Genomic DNA, 16,991 nt, shown 5'->3' with positions numbered 1-16,991 from the left:
CTGTCTCTTGATGATCCCCACTACATACTTTGACCACCCGTGATACTCAACACGAACTTTGGTTTTGGGGCTTCGAATCTATGGCCGATTCGATTCGACAAAATTCGCGAACTTCGAACAGGTTCGCGAACCAATATCTAGCCTATTTAGGAAAAAGGGTTTGTGAAACGAGTTTTCGAGATGCCTGGTCCCTACAAGAATACTTCTGCAAATTTGGTCTAGAATATCAAACGCATGTATGCCAAAAGAAACCATTACTACATAACTATCAAGGCTTCCAACGTGCAGCATCCTTCAGCCTTAATAACGTCCCAAGGGTCTTGCCTTTCATGGAGAAACGTCGAATCCCCAGCACATCTCTCCCGCCATTGAATAATCTCTCGACATCTACCTCTGCTGCCGGTATAGCAAGGTGATCTTGTGCTACCTTCGCCATACAACTAAATTCGAGCATGTTGGCCTTCCACCAGTTTCGTATAAACTCGGTCTGGCTCTGGCTTATATCGAAACCAGTGCTGATTGTCGGAGTATCGAAATACTTGTCGATATCAGACTCAGCGACGTTATACTGTGTAGGCTGAAAGGCTTCCAGAAATCGATATTCGAAGCTCTTCCAATTGGTGCTTGGAGTAGTCGATACAGGCTGTTTCGGGGTGGAATATGCTTTCTTCAGGAACGCCCGGATTCGGTCAATAATCTCGTCTCCATCTGGTAGCGTTTTGGGCCACTTGGTCTTGATTCGAGGGTCCAGAACGCTTGCGATATAATATACATCGTTGTCTTTAACGCAGTCGTGGTACTTCTCCAGGAGTGAGATTCCATCGGAAACTGGAACAGTTATTGCTGGTGAGACCTTCTGCCACTCGCCTCGTCGTTCTTTGATAGCGAGGAGTATACAACGGAGCTCTCCAAACATACGCGCCGTCATATGAATTGAAGGGCTATCTCGAGAGACGTACTCAGTATATTCGTTGAAGGGAGCCAGGATTTTCTTGATATCCGAGAGCTGTCTCCAGTCGTTAGATGTGAGACGTAAGGCTTCAATATCTGGATCATCGTTGACTGTATCTTCGAGCTGACGGCGACACTCTTCAGCTCTCACAATCATAACAAAGGTAGAGTTCCATCGAGTATCAACATCGTAGTTGATAGCTTTTGTACAGCCAGGTCGATTATCCCACTTCTTTATTCGCTGGGGAGATCGCGCAATCCAAAGAACAAGTAGTCGAAGCTTTGCAATAGGCGAAGTAGGAGCGTTGACCGTCTTCCAGCTTCTCTTAGCAACGTCATCAAGGAGATCGCAGGCTTCCTTATGCAAACTAGCGCGGAGAGACCTCAATATGGTTTTCATAACCAAGTTCAAGATGTGAGCAAAGCAGCGAATTTGGGAGTTATGGGTAAATTTCATCGTCCCTTCTCGGATAATGGTCTCGGCCAGGTACTCATCGTACCGCTGAGACAGCTTTTGGTAGAGGCATCGGTGTAGGGTATCGTTATTAGATGCATTGTCAGCTGTAATTGTCATAACTTTATCAGATATATGAAACCTCTCGAGAACCGTCGCAACAATATTGGCAAGGTTCTCTTCAGAGTGGCTGCCTTCGATTTCAACGAACTCAATACAAGCTCGATATTGCTGGAAAGCAGAGGACATCCAGTGAGCATTAATTGCTAGCATTGGCAATGAATTCTGACTTGTCCAGCCATCCAGAGATAGTGCGATTGAGGATGCTGAAGACATCAAGATTCGAAGTTCACTGTCAAGAGCATCAAGCCGTAGACATAATCGGCGCGACACAGTATCCGCACTTGGTATGGAGTCCTGAAAGCCTGCAGACCTCAACATAGCCCTGAATGAAAGCTGTTCGACGCATGTAAACGGTTGGCAGGTTGATACAATCCAATTCAAGACAGCTTCTTCGAATGGGGGCTTCTTTTCCTTGGAAATCCATGCGCTTAACGGTCCTTGGCACTCTGAATGGCCGTCCTGAGAGAGCTTGTGGGTTTGCTGCAGGTGCTGTTTCAACGCTGTGGTTGAAGATCGTAGTTTCGATGCAAATCGAAAGAATCGGCAGGTAGATGGTGATACAATACATAGGTGCTTAAGCTCAGGCCGCTCCTTATTTCCTAATCTCCAGGTACCAGATTCAGGTGTCGTAAGGTAGTGTTTCCAAATCCAGCTCCGCCCTTTCGACCTAATCTCATCTTTCAGCTGGATTTCGACCCTCTCTACCTCGCATTCGACCTGGGATATTGATTGCGAAGGGCATATATTCGTATCAAGGTTCGATAAACTCGTAGAAACAATGCTGGGAGCCGTAGGAGAGGTTGAAATTGGAGGAGTCGGTGACTTGAGGGTGGACCGGACCGCCATCTTCTTTCGAGGAGGCGGAAGTGGTATGTCCTCTGCAAGGAGGCCATATTTATGAGGCGCTGCATAATCGCGTTTATTCTTCCTGGTGTTAGGACAGTCGAATGTGGCTGCAAGTGGAGATGTCATCTGTACGGTTATATTAGTATATCAAGCTTGTGTCTTGATCAATCGCAAACCCTCGAGCATTTAGAAATGACGGTTTTCAGTAGCTTTCGAACCCGATGTAGATGTTGTTCTTGGAAAAGCACTTACGCGCAAAGACGCGTTCCTGTAGAATCTCCGCTAGCCCGATTAGACTATTCATTACTCTACATTGAATACAGCGTGCAACTATTGATATTTTGATTCTATATTGATATATTACGTGTATTTTAGTGCGGCCTATGATACAGTATAATTTGAAGCAAAACAGACCACAAATAAGATTGTGGATTTGTTGAGTAACCTTAGGAGAAGAAATTAGAATTATATATATATTATTTGGATGAGAGTTTTCGGCGAAAAATCGCATCTATTGATACTGCCCTACAGCTTGTTCAACTCAAGGCCAATTTTTTCAATTTCGATATCAGACTAAATCTAGCTCACGCATCTCTGTATTGAACTATTAGTTAACTAATTATTAGACTGCCTAACTATGAGGTGTTGATTTCTGGCTATAGTATTGAACAACAGATGTGATTTACCGCCTTCCCAATGTGGCGTTAGTACAAAAAGTTCGCGAACTTCGAATCGAATTCGAATCGGTCTTCAATTCGAATTCGTACGAACCGTTATTTTCGATATTAATTCGAATCGAATCGAATCTGGCAAAAGTTCGATTCGATTCGATTCGTGCGGAGCGGTACTGTTGAGTATCACGGTGGTCAAAGCATGTAGTGGGGATCATCAAGAGACAGATAAATAGATGAGGAGCCCCACCTCCAACAAGATAGTCAACTTAACCAATTTAACATACCTATCTCAACAGGTTATGAGCCCGGGTGGCTTAACCTTAGAGCGCACGCAGAAATTTAAACAGACAGTTCCTTGCCTGCTATTTACAGCTAAGCCTCCCTACCAAGTGATAACTTTATCAATTCAAGGACCTGACCACATTGCATCAGTAACTTGGTGAAAATGTCGAGCTCCAGTGTACAAACCGACTGGGTGGAATGAAGCGGATGGACTTTATCACCGCGACTGTCACATTGTCACACTATCACGCTGTCACTGTCACACTGACACTAGCCCACTATCACTATCACTGTCACACTATCACACTGCTGCCTTATCGCCATTGTAGATATCACATTGGCACAGGATAACGCAAAACTGAATCCATAGCTGAAAAATGTCCCCTTCGACAGCGAACTCAGAAATTGCCTTCTCAGGGCCACCATCTCGATCTCAGGGAAGGCCAGCTCAACTTCCGAAGCGGAATGCAAAACAACAAAATAGACACTCTTGGACAGATGAAGAGCTAAATCTTCTTTCCTATTTTCGATGCATTCGTCGCTGGCGCTTCAAACAAATCCAGAAGTCATATTTTCCAACACTTTCGCCGAATGCACTCTTGGGAGCCTACTGGCGCTTATCCACTGAAGACCGCATACGCCGAGCATCAAGGGTCACTGTCCCAATTACGACTCCTCATAGCACTATACAAGACTCTCGGAGTACCCCCAAAGCTCATCCCACACGTCCCAGCCTTGAGAAAGGACCAAGTCACGATAATACTCCTACTTCTAGCTTTTTCTCTCAGTCAGAAAACGGCGTTGGGGCCTCGATTTCGACCTCGCCAGACCCTGTGATTGGAGACGAACCATTACTATCCAATAACCATAATACGAATCGCTGCAAGCTTCGGCCCAACAGACCATCAACCTTCCCGCAAAAGGAGCCGCGATATCTAGTTGACTGGCGTCGTTTCCCTCACTTCTCCAAATCGTATAGTCGCTCTCTAAACCTGTGCGGGTTTCCAGACAGAGACTATACTCCACCATCTCGAACGCCTACGCCAAATTCATCAGACCGTAGCCTCTCCATCGTCTCGAGCCTTCCCAGTGTCGCATCAAGCCTTGAACTATTTGGCTTAGAAGCGCGTTCTCTCCACTCATCTGATCGTGATTCGGTTGCTTCCACTCTACACGACGACACATCCAGCCCAGAATTCTTCAGCTCGGAGGAGCAACCGTCTACAACATGACTGACATTGCGAAATTTGAGCAGTTTGGATTGAATACATTCTACAATGGCATCCCGACACTGGATAATGCCAGCGACTGGTTGAAGTGGAACCAGAAGGTCAATGAGTTCATTCGGATATCTGCCGTTGCCGACGATGGAGCAACGCCACCGATAGAAGACGAAGAGGCACAGCAATGGACTCGTCGCCAAAAGTTCTACTCTGCGATGATTACGGCGAAGCTGACACACAATGCGGCACAGAGAATCAACGCCTTTGAGATCTCTCAAGTTCAGTCACTCCTCAAAGCAGTAAAGGACAACTTCAAACCAGAAGGCACTGGGACATACGTGAATCTCCAGAGACGGTATATGTCACTTACAAGAGAAAAATGTGGAAGTGCCCAGGCCCTCGGAGCCGAGATAAGGAAGATTCACGCTGAGAAACTTTTGCTTGACCCTGACTGCGTGACTTCCGAGATTGAGCGAACATTCTTTTTCGTGCATGCATTAGGTCTTGAATATGAGAGCTTCCGCGATCATATTTTCCGGCAAATGGATCTTGTGAATGAGAGGGATCCAGACGGAAACATCACGAAAGCGGCACCCACGTTCGACTACATCGAGAATAAGGCAATCGAGGAAGAGCATAGGAAGGGTCAATTGAGCAAACAACCAACAGAGACCCAAGCGCTTCCTGCCCTGACCTTGATCCGAGGACCAGGTGACAAGAGGCTGATACCATCATCAGACGGGACCAGGTGTCGAATCGAGATTGATAATGTTCCGTATTGCTCGTTCTGCCGAAAACCTTACCATGTGGACTCCGAATGCTTCAGTAAGAATCCCGGAATGAAGGATCAGAGAACAGACGGAAAGAGACACAAATCAAAGCAAGGGACTCCACATACGGGCGCACGCAGACCGCCGAAAAGGCAACTCTCTACTGACGATGAAGACAATGGCGCAGGCAGGCCGAAAGACCCAAAGAAGCCCACCTTCATGTCGACCAAGGTCTCTGGACAAGATGTCAATGATACATTTGGAAAGGATGTTGAAGGCAACTTTGCTCTTTTCGACTACGTCCCCGCTCTGATGGCTATTAAAGCCCCCTCGATCCGTGACGCCTGGATAGTTGACAGTGGATGTGCCCAGCACGTCTGTAATAACGCCTCAAGGTTTGTAGAGATGAGCAAGTACCATGGGCCACCACTGCGAAGCATTGATACGTCGACGATTCCCTCCGGAGTTGGGACAGTAAATGTCCTGTGCAATGTACGAGGCAGGAGGAAGTGGTTGGTGCTCGACAACGTCCTCTATGTCCCAACTGCACACGCAAACCTTGTCTCTGTACTCCAACTTCTCCAACGGGGAGCAAAGGTCGAATTTTCAAACCAAGGTGCCATTATTCGCAATAAGTCAACCGGAAAGAACCTTTACACCGCAAGCCAATACCATGGAGTCTACGCACTTAATTTGTGGACGAGTATCAGCTTTGCGTCTTACCATGTTAGCCCCCAAATAATTCTGTGGCATAGTCGGCTTGCTCATATGAGTGATGCAAATCTGCAACGACTTAAAAGACAGGCCTACGGTATTCGGGATATGGAGCCACGCCAACCATGTAACCCATGCCTCCAGGGACGAATGATTGAAAAGCCCCACAGCCGGTCGCGAAAGGGCAGAAGAGTAGAATACGCAATGGAACTCCTCCACATTGACGTTGCAGGGCCATTTGAAGAGGGCCTCGATGGGAGTCGTTACTGGCTCACCATCGTTGACGATTTCACGGGATGGATAGAGATTATTCCGATACCCCGACGACAAGAATTCGTTATAGAATCACTACGTTTCTTTCTCGACCATAACGAACGTCCTGAGCGAAAATGTAGAAGGATACGCCTTGACCGGATACCCGAGCAAGTGGGAGAAGAAATGACATTCATGCTCTTCTCACGGGCAATTCAAGCTGAGGTTACAGGAGTTGACCAACACCAGCAGAATGGGGTTGCCGAAAGAGCCCATAAGACAATTTATGATAGGATTGGGCCTACGCTAGCACATGCAAGGCTACCTCCTAAATTCTGGCCAGAGGTTGCTCGAACCGCAGCCTTCCTCTCTAATCGGTCGCCGTCATCAAAACTCAATATGACTCCGTACCAAGCATGGTACGGCGACAAGCCTGATCTATCCCGACTCAGAGTGATTGGGTCCAAAGGGGAATATCTGATCCCGCCAAAACAGAGGAAGAAGCTCACGGAACCACGAACAAGACCGTGCATTCTGCTAGGCTATGAGGGAAATACCAACTACCGTATCCTACTGGAAGACGGAAGAATCGTTGGGACCCCAAATGCTGAATTTCACGAAGTCCTTACAGCTCCCTCCACACGGACTATAGAAGATGTGGGAGCCAGACGAGACGGCTTACCTGAGGCAACGGCTGCTGCCGCAGGGGGAGTGAGACGGTGGGACTAATAAATCAACCGTCGGTAGGCATACGGCAATCATCCGTACCCGCCTCTGGGCGCCAATTGTCGATGGCACCACCAGAGCGAGCGCTACCTAAGTCGAGAAACGATATCTCGCATACACTGCCTCGATCGAGTAACGATAACTCGCGAGCGCTAACTCAGTCGAGTGACGAGAACTCGCTAATATCTGCGTCGTCTGAAACGAGTGACGAGAACTCGCAGCCACCTGTTGCTGAACAGGGAGACAGGACCTTGTCGCCCACGCAGCGTGACGATGTATTCGGACCATTCTCAGATACTTTACAAGAGAATGCCCAAACAAGTGACTCACCAACTGACGGCGACCAGCAACAAGACGACCCTCAACAGGGACAAGTTTCCGGGGATGGCAACAATATCCAGAACCCCAACTTGATCGTCCAATTCATGCAGTGCGACAGGAAACACTAGCACATCACCCTGAACTCAGGATTAGTGACTCTCAGGGCACACAAGAAACCTCTAATGATAGCGAAGAAGAGCTTGCGTTAATGAACATATCTAATGGGAACATCATCCCAACGTTCTTAACATTGGCCTCCGAGGAAACGGAACCCTTTGAGCCAAAGACTCTGCAGCAAGCGAAGAACGACGCCAGCTGGCTTGAATGGGAAAGCGCAATGCTTGAAGAAGTAAACTCGCTCAACCAAAACAAAACGTGGGAGCTTGTTGATTCCTCCCCAGGATCGCAGAATCCTCAGCGGAAAATGGGTCTTCAAAGTCAAGCGAGGACCACATGGCGAAGTAATCCGTCACAAAAGCAGATGGGTAGTAAGAGGCTTCACACAAGAAGAAGGAATTGACTATGATGAAACCTTCGCCTCAGTTGTCAAGCCAATGAGCTACAAGGCCCTTTTCGCAATCGGAGCGGCCCTAGACCTGGAGATCGAGCAAATGGATGTCAAAACGGCATTTCTGTATGGAAATATAGACCACGAGATCTATGTCGAGCAGCCTCACCATATGGCTGATGGCACGTCAAAGGTCTGTAAGCTTCGCAAGGCTCTCTATGGCTTGAAGCAAGCCCCTCGTATCTGGTACCAGACCCTTACAAACTTCCTACGCAATCTCGGCTTCGAGCCAATCACCGCAGATCTTGGAATCTTCGTGCGGAGCAATATGTACATCGCGGTGTACGTCGATGACCTCCTCATTGTGGGACCAAGCATTGCAGAGATAAAGAGAATCAAGCGGAGCCTGAGAAATCGCTTTCAAATGACAGACCTGGGGCCGTGCAGCTACTACCTTGGGATGTCTATCCAGCGAGACCGTCAGAACAGGATACTGTACCTCAGTCAAGAAGCATATATTGACAAGGTCGCTCATCAGTTTGGAGTCAGCGATGGCGCCCCCGTCAGCACACCAATAGAGACTTCACCACTCCCAGAGTGTAGTCCAGACCACCGATGCCCTCCAGATCAAAGAATCTCCTACCAACGCATTGTCGGGTCTTTGATGTACATTATGCTTGGAACCAGAGGAGACATTGCGTATGCGGTGTCTGTGGCGAGTAGATTCCTGGCAAATCCTGGGCCGCAGCACATGAAGCTCGCCCGACGCGTCCTGCGGTACCTCAAAGGAACAAGAGGCCTCAGGCTCACGTACAAAGGTCAGCCCCAGATGCTGAAAGGTTTTACAGACGCAGACTGGGGTGGATGTCGTGACACCAGACGATCAACAGCTGGATATCTCTTCAATATCGGGAGTGGTGCAATCAGTTGGCAGTCGAAACGCCAAAGCGTCGTTGCCCTCTCGACCTGTGAAGCTGAGTTCCTGGGCCAGACACAAGCAAGCAAAGAAGCAATCTGGCTAAGAAGACTTCTAAATGAGTTAAACATAAGCCAAGGAAAAACCGCAACAATCATTTGCGGTGACAACCAAGGAGCCATCGCCCTTTCGTCGAACCCACAATACCATTCCCGCACGAAGCATATGGAAATCCAACGCAAGTGGCAAGGAGAAGTTCAAGACCTTGGAACAGTGGAGCTGCAATACATCCAAACTACAGAACAAATTGCAGATGGGCTCACCAAGCCTCTTGCACGAGGACGATTTGAGTGGTTTCGGAGAGGGCTTGGCATTGAGTGACGCCTCTCTCGGCCCACGGGTTTCGAGCAGAGACTAATCGCAGGGGTACCCTTTCCTTCTTTTCCCTTTAAAGGTTTTTTGAAGGTTTTAACGGGACCTTGCACCACCGTGTTGGATGGTCACTGGCATTCTTGATAGTGGTTGCCATCGAGTGGGAGTGTTGAGTATCACGGTGGTCAAAGCATGTAGTGGGGATCATCAAGAGACAGATAAATAGATGAGGAGCCCCACCTCCAACAAGATAGTCAACTTAACCAATTTAACATACCTATCTCAACAGGTACACTCACCTCCAGCCCTCATCTCCAGCCCTCTCCATCAACGCGTCCTCACCATTAACGTGTCCTCACCATCAACACGCCTTCATCAGCACGCCAACACTACCTACTCACTGTCGAAAGCCCGCATTTCACCACGTCGAGACAAATTCTGCCCCCTTGGTAGCCAGTAAAGACACGTATTCGCACAAATGGAGACTACTTTGGATCGCACGCGTCGCCCAGATCGGCCACTAAGCTATCATATACCGAGATCCCCACTGGCCCGATGACTCAGTGCTCTACTTCGCACTACGTTGAAGAAATGCCCATTGTCGAAAGACAGGGCATGATTCAAGGCTACATTAAAACTACACGCGAACCAGGAACCTGGCTATTGAACTCTACAAACAGGCTGAAGGGCATGACACAAAGTATACTGGATGATTCTTGATTCTATTGATTCTTTGGAGCAGGTCTTGGCTTCTTCGAGGACTCCCCCAAATACTAGTCTCTGACACCACGAAGAGGTGCCTGCAATGGCCAGAGGATCAGGACGAGGACCGCGGCGCCACGGGTCGCCTAATGAGCGCAAATTTGATAACGCAGGGCTCAAGGCTGCATGGAAGCTCAAGATTATACAATCACAGGGCTCAGGGCTGTGAGGGAGAACTTGGTGTCGCAGCGGTCTCCTGCGGAGGTTCTTGGTAACGCAGGCGTCCCTGCGGAGCACATTTTTACAACGCAGGGCTCATGCTGCGAGGGAGCACATTTATACAACACAGGGCTCATTGGCTGTGAGGGAGCACATTTGTACAACACAGGGCTCATTGGCTGTGAGGGAGCACATTTATACAACACAGGGCTCATTGGCTGTGAGGGAGCGCTCTCTTACAATCGCAGGGCTCATCACTGCGAGGGAGAACTTGGTGACGCAGCACTCTCCTGCGAGGCACACTTGATCACACAGAGCCTGTCCTGCGAGGCACACTTGTTGACGCGGAGCCCGCCCCGCGAGGCACATTTGATCACGCAGAGCCCGTCCTGCGAAGAACACTTGATATCGCAGGTCTTATCCTGCGAAGAACACTTGGTAACGCAGATCTTATCCTGCGAAGAACACTTGGTAACGCAGAGCTTATCCTGCGAAGAACACTTGGTAACGCAGATCTTATCCTGCGAAGAACACTTGGTAACGCAGAGCTTATCCTGCGAAGAACACTTGGTAACGCAGATCTTATCCTGCGAAGCACACTTGATATCGCAGAGCTTATCCTGCGAAGAACACCTGAGTGCTCGGGAGTGTGAGGAGGAAAGTCCTGATTTTCTCTTCGACGGGAAAAGAGCGTCTTTTATGCCATTCTGAGTAGGGTTTTCTGCAGCGACCACTTGCGTATATTTTGACAGACCCTGAGATTCCCACTCGACACTCGCTCCGGGCGACCGCCATTTTACTGGGCGTTGAGGCGGTTGATCCAACGTTGAAATAAGAATTTTCAAGCGTTCGGGCTGGGTAGCGGGTGGAATGGCACGCCCCACCTGGACCCTTGGCTCTGCTAGGTCTAGGCCTGACAAATAAAATGCCTCATCAACGTTGTTGACAAAGGGGAAACAGCTTCAACTTGGCTGGAAAGTTCGAAAGCATGCGGATAGAATTTGGTAAATCGACTGCCCACAGCCTCGAACTTGTGTTTGTAGAATTTTCCAATGTAGTCTTGTGCATGCATGCTCTAAACTTTGGCGATGCTTTCACCCCCACCATTTTGTCTGGCGATAAACGTTGAGTAATGCCTTGGCTCTACTAGAGATGACTGCCTGAATGCTCCATCCCATCCATCGTTTCTGCGGTGAACATTCTCGGCGAAAAATATGAGTAATATGATAGTTTCACGGCTAACTTGAAAAGTCCGAAACTTATTTAAATAACTCAGTGTATAACAACTCGGTACTTTTCCAGGGGAAAAGCCAACATTTCATTCTTCGAAGAGCCTCCCAGTCTTATTTTCAAGCTTTTTTTTAGTCATTACAACCTTTGAGATGACAGAACGTGTCTCTGAATCATCTATTCCCCGATACAGCGAATATCGGGCTCGATTGACCAAGGTGCTGGAAGACGAAAGTTCGACAGAGGAAAGTGCTTGTCAGGAAGATGCGATCACACGCCGACATAGATCGTCCACCGTGAAAAAGTCGAAAAGAGATGATAAGCGAGCTGACAGGGATGGTGAATCTGGAAACAGCGGCGGACACGATGCTTTATCTAAGTCGTGGAAAAAGAGAAAGGCAGTTGACGACTTATCGTTTGGGCGGCATAGAAATGCAAGTCCTGCCATCGAACTGTTAGTCGATATTCCTAACTCTATGCCCTGCAATTTGTGTTCTTTACTAACAAATCATGCTAACACTGACGATCGATTGAAGTAAGTCTACCGGAGACGTCTATTTGAAGTCCCAACACTGACAGAAATATATAGAGAATTAGAAAGCAAGGCAACGAAGCGCCTGCTCAAGAGAAAACTTGCTTCTGAGATCGAAAGCCTCAGAACGGAGATAGAAGACATTAAAAAGGCAGTTGCGTGTCTTAAACCATCTTTGGATGCACAGCGGAAAAGAAAACGAGTTTCGTTTGAGGACAGTGCCCGCTAAAGAGCTCAATCAAGCCAAGCAAGTATAATGCAGCCACTGCAATTACTGTCCAGTACCTTGTGCTAGAATAAACACTTTCACTCCTTAGACCATGCACCGGGCTGGAAGCTTGACACGTAAAGCTCTCACGCTTGTATGGCAGTCTTTCGCCCTTCGTTCAATAAACACCGAAATTCTTCTCTCCGTTCAAATTATCCCTGCAAGCCGAGATAGGGCTTGCTAGTCCCATCCTTAGCAGCAAGATTGAGGCAATTCCCGCCGCGTTTGAATAATTTCTTCTAGCTTCAAAGGAAAGTGAAGGGTGATCAAAAAAATTAGAGTGGCTTTAACCGGAACTAGCAACTCCGATAGTACCCTGCAGCTTTCGTAGAGACTCTACCCATGAATTTAAACCTACGAGGGTATCTACCGGAAGGTGAATAGGCGTAGAAGTGAAAACATTCAGCAGCAGAAAGAGAACCTTGAATCCCGTCGCAGCAACTGTGCTCAACCGTCCGAGATATTGCATCATATCACAGTTTGAGATATGATATTGCACAAATACCCATGGAGAAGAGGAGAGACTGTTCATTTGTTCTAATATAATGCTGGGCTTTGAATAACAGGATACCATGCAGAACTTTCCCCCTTTTCGAGTCATTGCTGCTGGTGTTGGTCTCTGCGCTTGAGTATTATTATTAACTCTTAGCGATATTGTGGTGTTTGGTTATGAGTCTGGTAGAACATTTAATTTGAAGAAATCCCAGTTCAATGACATCGCTCTCATTTTCTGAGGAGGCAACAAGCACCACCGCTTTTTTGGGGTTTGCTAGCACTTTTTTTGTACTGTATATGGGACTGCTGCTTTAGAAAGCTTGGAAATACTCATAGTATGAGGTCATATAAATCCTAAATCCCCACGTATCAAGATTTCAAGATCTCATCGGAAGTTGAAGTAAATATGCTAATTTTGTAGGATTACAGCTCTCGAGTGATTTCGATTGAGTCAGCCCCTAGATATAAATAGTACGATATGTATTCCAGTAGATAAAATACCGCACGCATGGGAAAAGTACAATCAAGCCTCATAGCGATATTACCTTGCTCCACTTACAACCACTCTCCATATGGCAAACCGATATTGATACAGCGATGAGATCCCGAGTTGGCTGATATTTTCGACTTATAGCCCATTTGCGCTCAATAGAGGTACCTCGAGCCTTTCATTGCATATCACTCAATAGCCTGATTGGAAATTGCCGACATGGTGCAGATTATAAGCTGGATCTGACGTGTGTCAGTTCTCCCATCGTGTAGGCTCAAAATAGGAAGAAATACCTCAAGCGCAATCTCCCATTTCCTTGAGATGGCACCGAAAATAGCGACTCCTAGCAAGAGAAGACCCACATTTGATGAATGAGGTAAGATAAAATGCAACTTTCTCCGGCCTTGCGTGGCTCTCTTTACTAACCACAGGTACCATGCCATTTCACAGAGATGATCCAAGAAAAGTAGGAATGGAGTGATGAATTGAATCTCATCTGGCATGAATATCCCAATGAATGTAGCTGTTATCTTCAAGACCGTTGATGTCAGAGCATAGATTCTGGATACGACACGGGCCGATCGATTTATGAAAGGACTGTTGAGCTGCTGAAAACCGATGCGGAGAAACTAGGCCAGTATTAGCATGGAATTGACTTTCTTCAAGCTATGACGAAAAATTTGCATAGAAGGAATTGTTGAAAGAATTCCAAGAAGAATTTGAGTCCATATTTATTTCTTCTCGCTCCAACAAAGCCCTGCCAGTACAGCGGACATGAGAATGGATAAGACGCATAGCGCCAAGTCCATCTTATGAAATGGCCAATCATCTTCGAACACCCACAATAGAAGGGACCTAGCAATCAAAGCGAATAGAAGCATGGTGATTAGCAGTGCTTGGAAGTTAAGTTCGGAAGCCATGACAAAAGAAATGGAGATAGATGTGTCGCGGTGAGAAGGGAGCGCCGATGGCGAAATTCAGATTATTGAATAAAGCGACCGTAATTGAACGACAGAAGAGCCCGATAATATCCCAGGAAAAGGAGACAAATTGTCATTCTTGTTCTGTAGCACAAATATCTTACCATCAGCTTTTAGCCTGCACAAGGCAGCTACTAACCTGTCTGATAATGTTAGACCTGCCAGGAGCTGCAGCTTTGGCTGGTCGGTTGCCATGCGAAAAGTCTCTAGATGTCGCTCACTTCGATCAATGGGCTCAAGCCGCCCTGTGCTTTGCTATCATGCAAGGAAAAGTGTCAACCGTCCGAAAGCTACTTTGTCGACATGATATTGATATCAATGGTCGGAGTCCGAAAGCCCAGCCTCCAATCATGATAGCTCTCGAACATCAACAATACGAGATCTTGAGAATCCTTCGGAAAGACCCCCAACTCAATATCGACATTCAAGATGACCGAAGATACACCGCACTTCATCTGGCTGCGATATATGACGACCTCATTGCAGTGCAAATACTCTTGGATCACAAACACATTGACATCAACCATCTCGACTCCGCCGGAAATAGCGCACTTCTTCTGGCTACCATGTCATATGACGGCCTGGACCCCACGAGGAACGAGATCATAGATCTTCTACTTCTAAGTCGAAAGACTTTGGTGAATCAACGAGACCAGAGAGGCCGCTCGGTACTATGGCATGCAGCAAATACTGGCAACAGAAGACTGATCCTTCAACTGGCGCAGCAGCCGGATCTGGAGCCCGGGAATTTCGACGATAATGGCGTGTCTCCCCTGGGCCAAGCTAGGATAAGAGGAGACATCGAGATATGTGCGCTTTTGCGGGGCCTTACTGCATGTGCTGGTTACTGAGAGGCGTCTGAGTACGACATGGGATAGTTCGACAACCAGAAACGTCAAGTAACATAATAAAAATCTGGGCCGTTAAGGCCAGCATTAAAAGATTCTAGAACTGCTTCGTTTCAAGTATGTACTTGAGGAAACTTTGCAGAGGTCGTAGCATGGGCCCGATGCAGGAAGATAGCTGCACTGTTGACAATAAAGTCCCGAAAGATCAGGAGGAAGCATTAAATCAATCGGGAGCGAGAAATGCCCTCGGTGACCCAAAAGCTATTTTCGATAAATCTGATCCATCCGCTACGGATGCGCTATGCAATACTCGCAGCTGAGCAGACTCCGACTGTGGAGAACGCACGCAGACCTTCCTCGTGGCTATTGGAAGAATCCATCTCGGCGTAGTATTGGGCCCTGTAACTATTGGTCCTACCAAGAATGCCGACTAGGTACTCACTCCTGGTATGAGCTCAAACAGCAGTCTAGAGTGGTCTAGCCCATGTTCAGAGTCAATAGAGGCCAATCACATCGCACAGGGAGCCTTTTCTGTCCAATGGAACGATATTGGTGGGGCGCTTGAACGCGTTTATGTTTCAAGGGATAATCTGTTTTAGAAATCCTGTTGCAAATGGTGGTTTCTTAACACTGAAAAGCCCCGAAGGTTATCCTCACGAATGCGCCAAATCTTATCTGCAACGATGAAACGGGGGTTACTATGGATTGCAACCTACAGGCGAGTCAGGAGAAGCTCAAAAGGGTTAAACTTGCGGGCCGGTGTTCGGGACGGTGTGGCCCCAGACTAAGTTCCCAGGCAGAACACCCTACCAGCCAGAGAATCGCGCCACTTCTGGTTGTCCAACGGCCTGTGCACGCCGATCCATCGAATGAGGCGCTAACACACCGAACCACCACCTGTGTGCACGATAGCCCCCAATTTTCCCGCATTAGTGGCCCATCGGTACCGTGGAAGGTATGCTCGAGCCTCGGAGGGGGACCTCCGCGACTGCCGCCTTTCATCAGGGGCTTGAGCTTTATTGTGATGTGATCAATTCTCTGACGAGCCGAAATGGCCTGGGAGTGCAATACTTCATCGAGCCCTTTCTCGCGCGCTAGCTTAACCGCTCTACTTTCCAGAGGTCATCATGTGTCGTGAAAGATGTCTGAAAGATCTTGACAAGTGCTTGCCTCCTCCATCAGCTGTCCCAATTCTTGTTTGGCGAACTTGACATTCTTGTACAGTCTAAGAAGGCTGGAAGTAAATTCTTCTAGCTGATTGTAGATAGCGATCGCCGAGGCAGCAGTTTTCATATTTTCCTCTGTTCATATACTTAATGAATGTTCCCCTACATTCACTGAAGTGACTCTAGAAGGTAAATGAGGCTTTGAAAGCGTGATTTCACAAAAGGCTAGCGTGGGGCATCCAATAAGACCAGATCGCAAATGAAGTTCGAGCCCGTGCACTTTGTATATTGGAATCATAGCAGGGAGAGATGTCATCAGTGAGTTCGCCAAGATAATTATTTTACTTCTTCTCCGCAGCACATGCATGCAAAGATGCCCAATTCCTAGCTAAGGCGCTCTGGGCAGCATTTACAATTTGGGGATGAGGCTCTTACGCCTAGATCTGCTTGTGAGATTACCTATCAGTCAATGAAATCATTCTGATGTGCTGCACGCTTGGGCCAACAAATGTATGCACTGTGAGATGTCCGTGTGCGCAAGCAAAGATGATGGACATGTTCAGCCAATTGGCTCTTTCAACGTAGCCGCCCTACCCGTTCCGATGTGACCTCTCGCATGTTCTGGGCGGCTGCAATCGAGACTATCTAAAAATCCACGAACACAGAAACATAATACCTGATCAAGAATCTCAGTCTTTAAGAAATGGGCTGGGAAAATTCCAATGTACGAAGAAGTAATGACCTAACTCAGGCCCCATATAGAAGCTTTGTCGCTTCTTTCCTGTCACGCGTCAAGATAAGATGACAACAGAGACTGGCAAGGAAAGGTATGATTGATTTCATGAACCATGGCTCGCGCCTCTGATCCCTGTATCTTCCCCGCCTCTTTCTCGACAGACAAAGGCTCGGCTTGGTTGGCGTTGCGAGGC

At 47.6% G+C, this 16,991-nt stretch overlaps 2 protein-coding genes across 2 annotated transcripts; one reads left to right on the top strand and one right to left on the bottom strand.

The window, feature by feature from the left end:
* Positions 1-268: 268 nt before the first annotated feature.
* On the bottom strand, positions 269-2,500 carry N7509_000230 (uncharacterized protein; the record flags this gene model as incomplete). Its single annotated transcript, XM_056624877.1, has 1 exon — positions 269-2,500. One exon carries the CDS (start codon positions 2,498-2,500, stop codon positions 269-271), a length of 2,232 nt encoding a protein of 743 aa, XP_056494742.1.
* An 8,935-nt stretch (positions 2,501-11,435) lies between these two features.
* N7509_000229 (uncharacterized protein) lies at positions 11,436-12,044 on the top strand (the record flags this gene model as incomplete). Its single annotated transcript, XM_056624876.1, has 2 exons — positions 11,436-11,737; positions 11,873-12,044. The coding sequence occupies 2 exons, from the start codon at positions 11,436-11,438 to the stop codon at positions 12,042-12,044; spliced, it is 474 nt and encodes a 157-aa protein (XP_056494741.1).
* Positions 12,045-16,991: the final 4,947 nt, after the last annotated feature.

Source organism: Penicillium cosmopolitanum, assembly GCF_028827165.1.
Source record: "Penicillium cosmopolitanum strain IBT 29677 chromosome Unknown utg000002l:1.0-415252.0:1.0-415526.0, whole genome shotgun sequence".
NCBI lineage: Eukaryota > Fungi > Ascomycota > Eurotiomycetes > Eurotiales > Aspergillaceae > Penicillium > Penicillium cosmopolitanum.
Note: the sequence above shows the minus strand (reverse complement) of the source record. Positions and strands in the feature narration are given on the sequence as shown.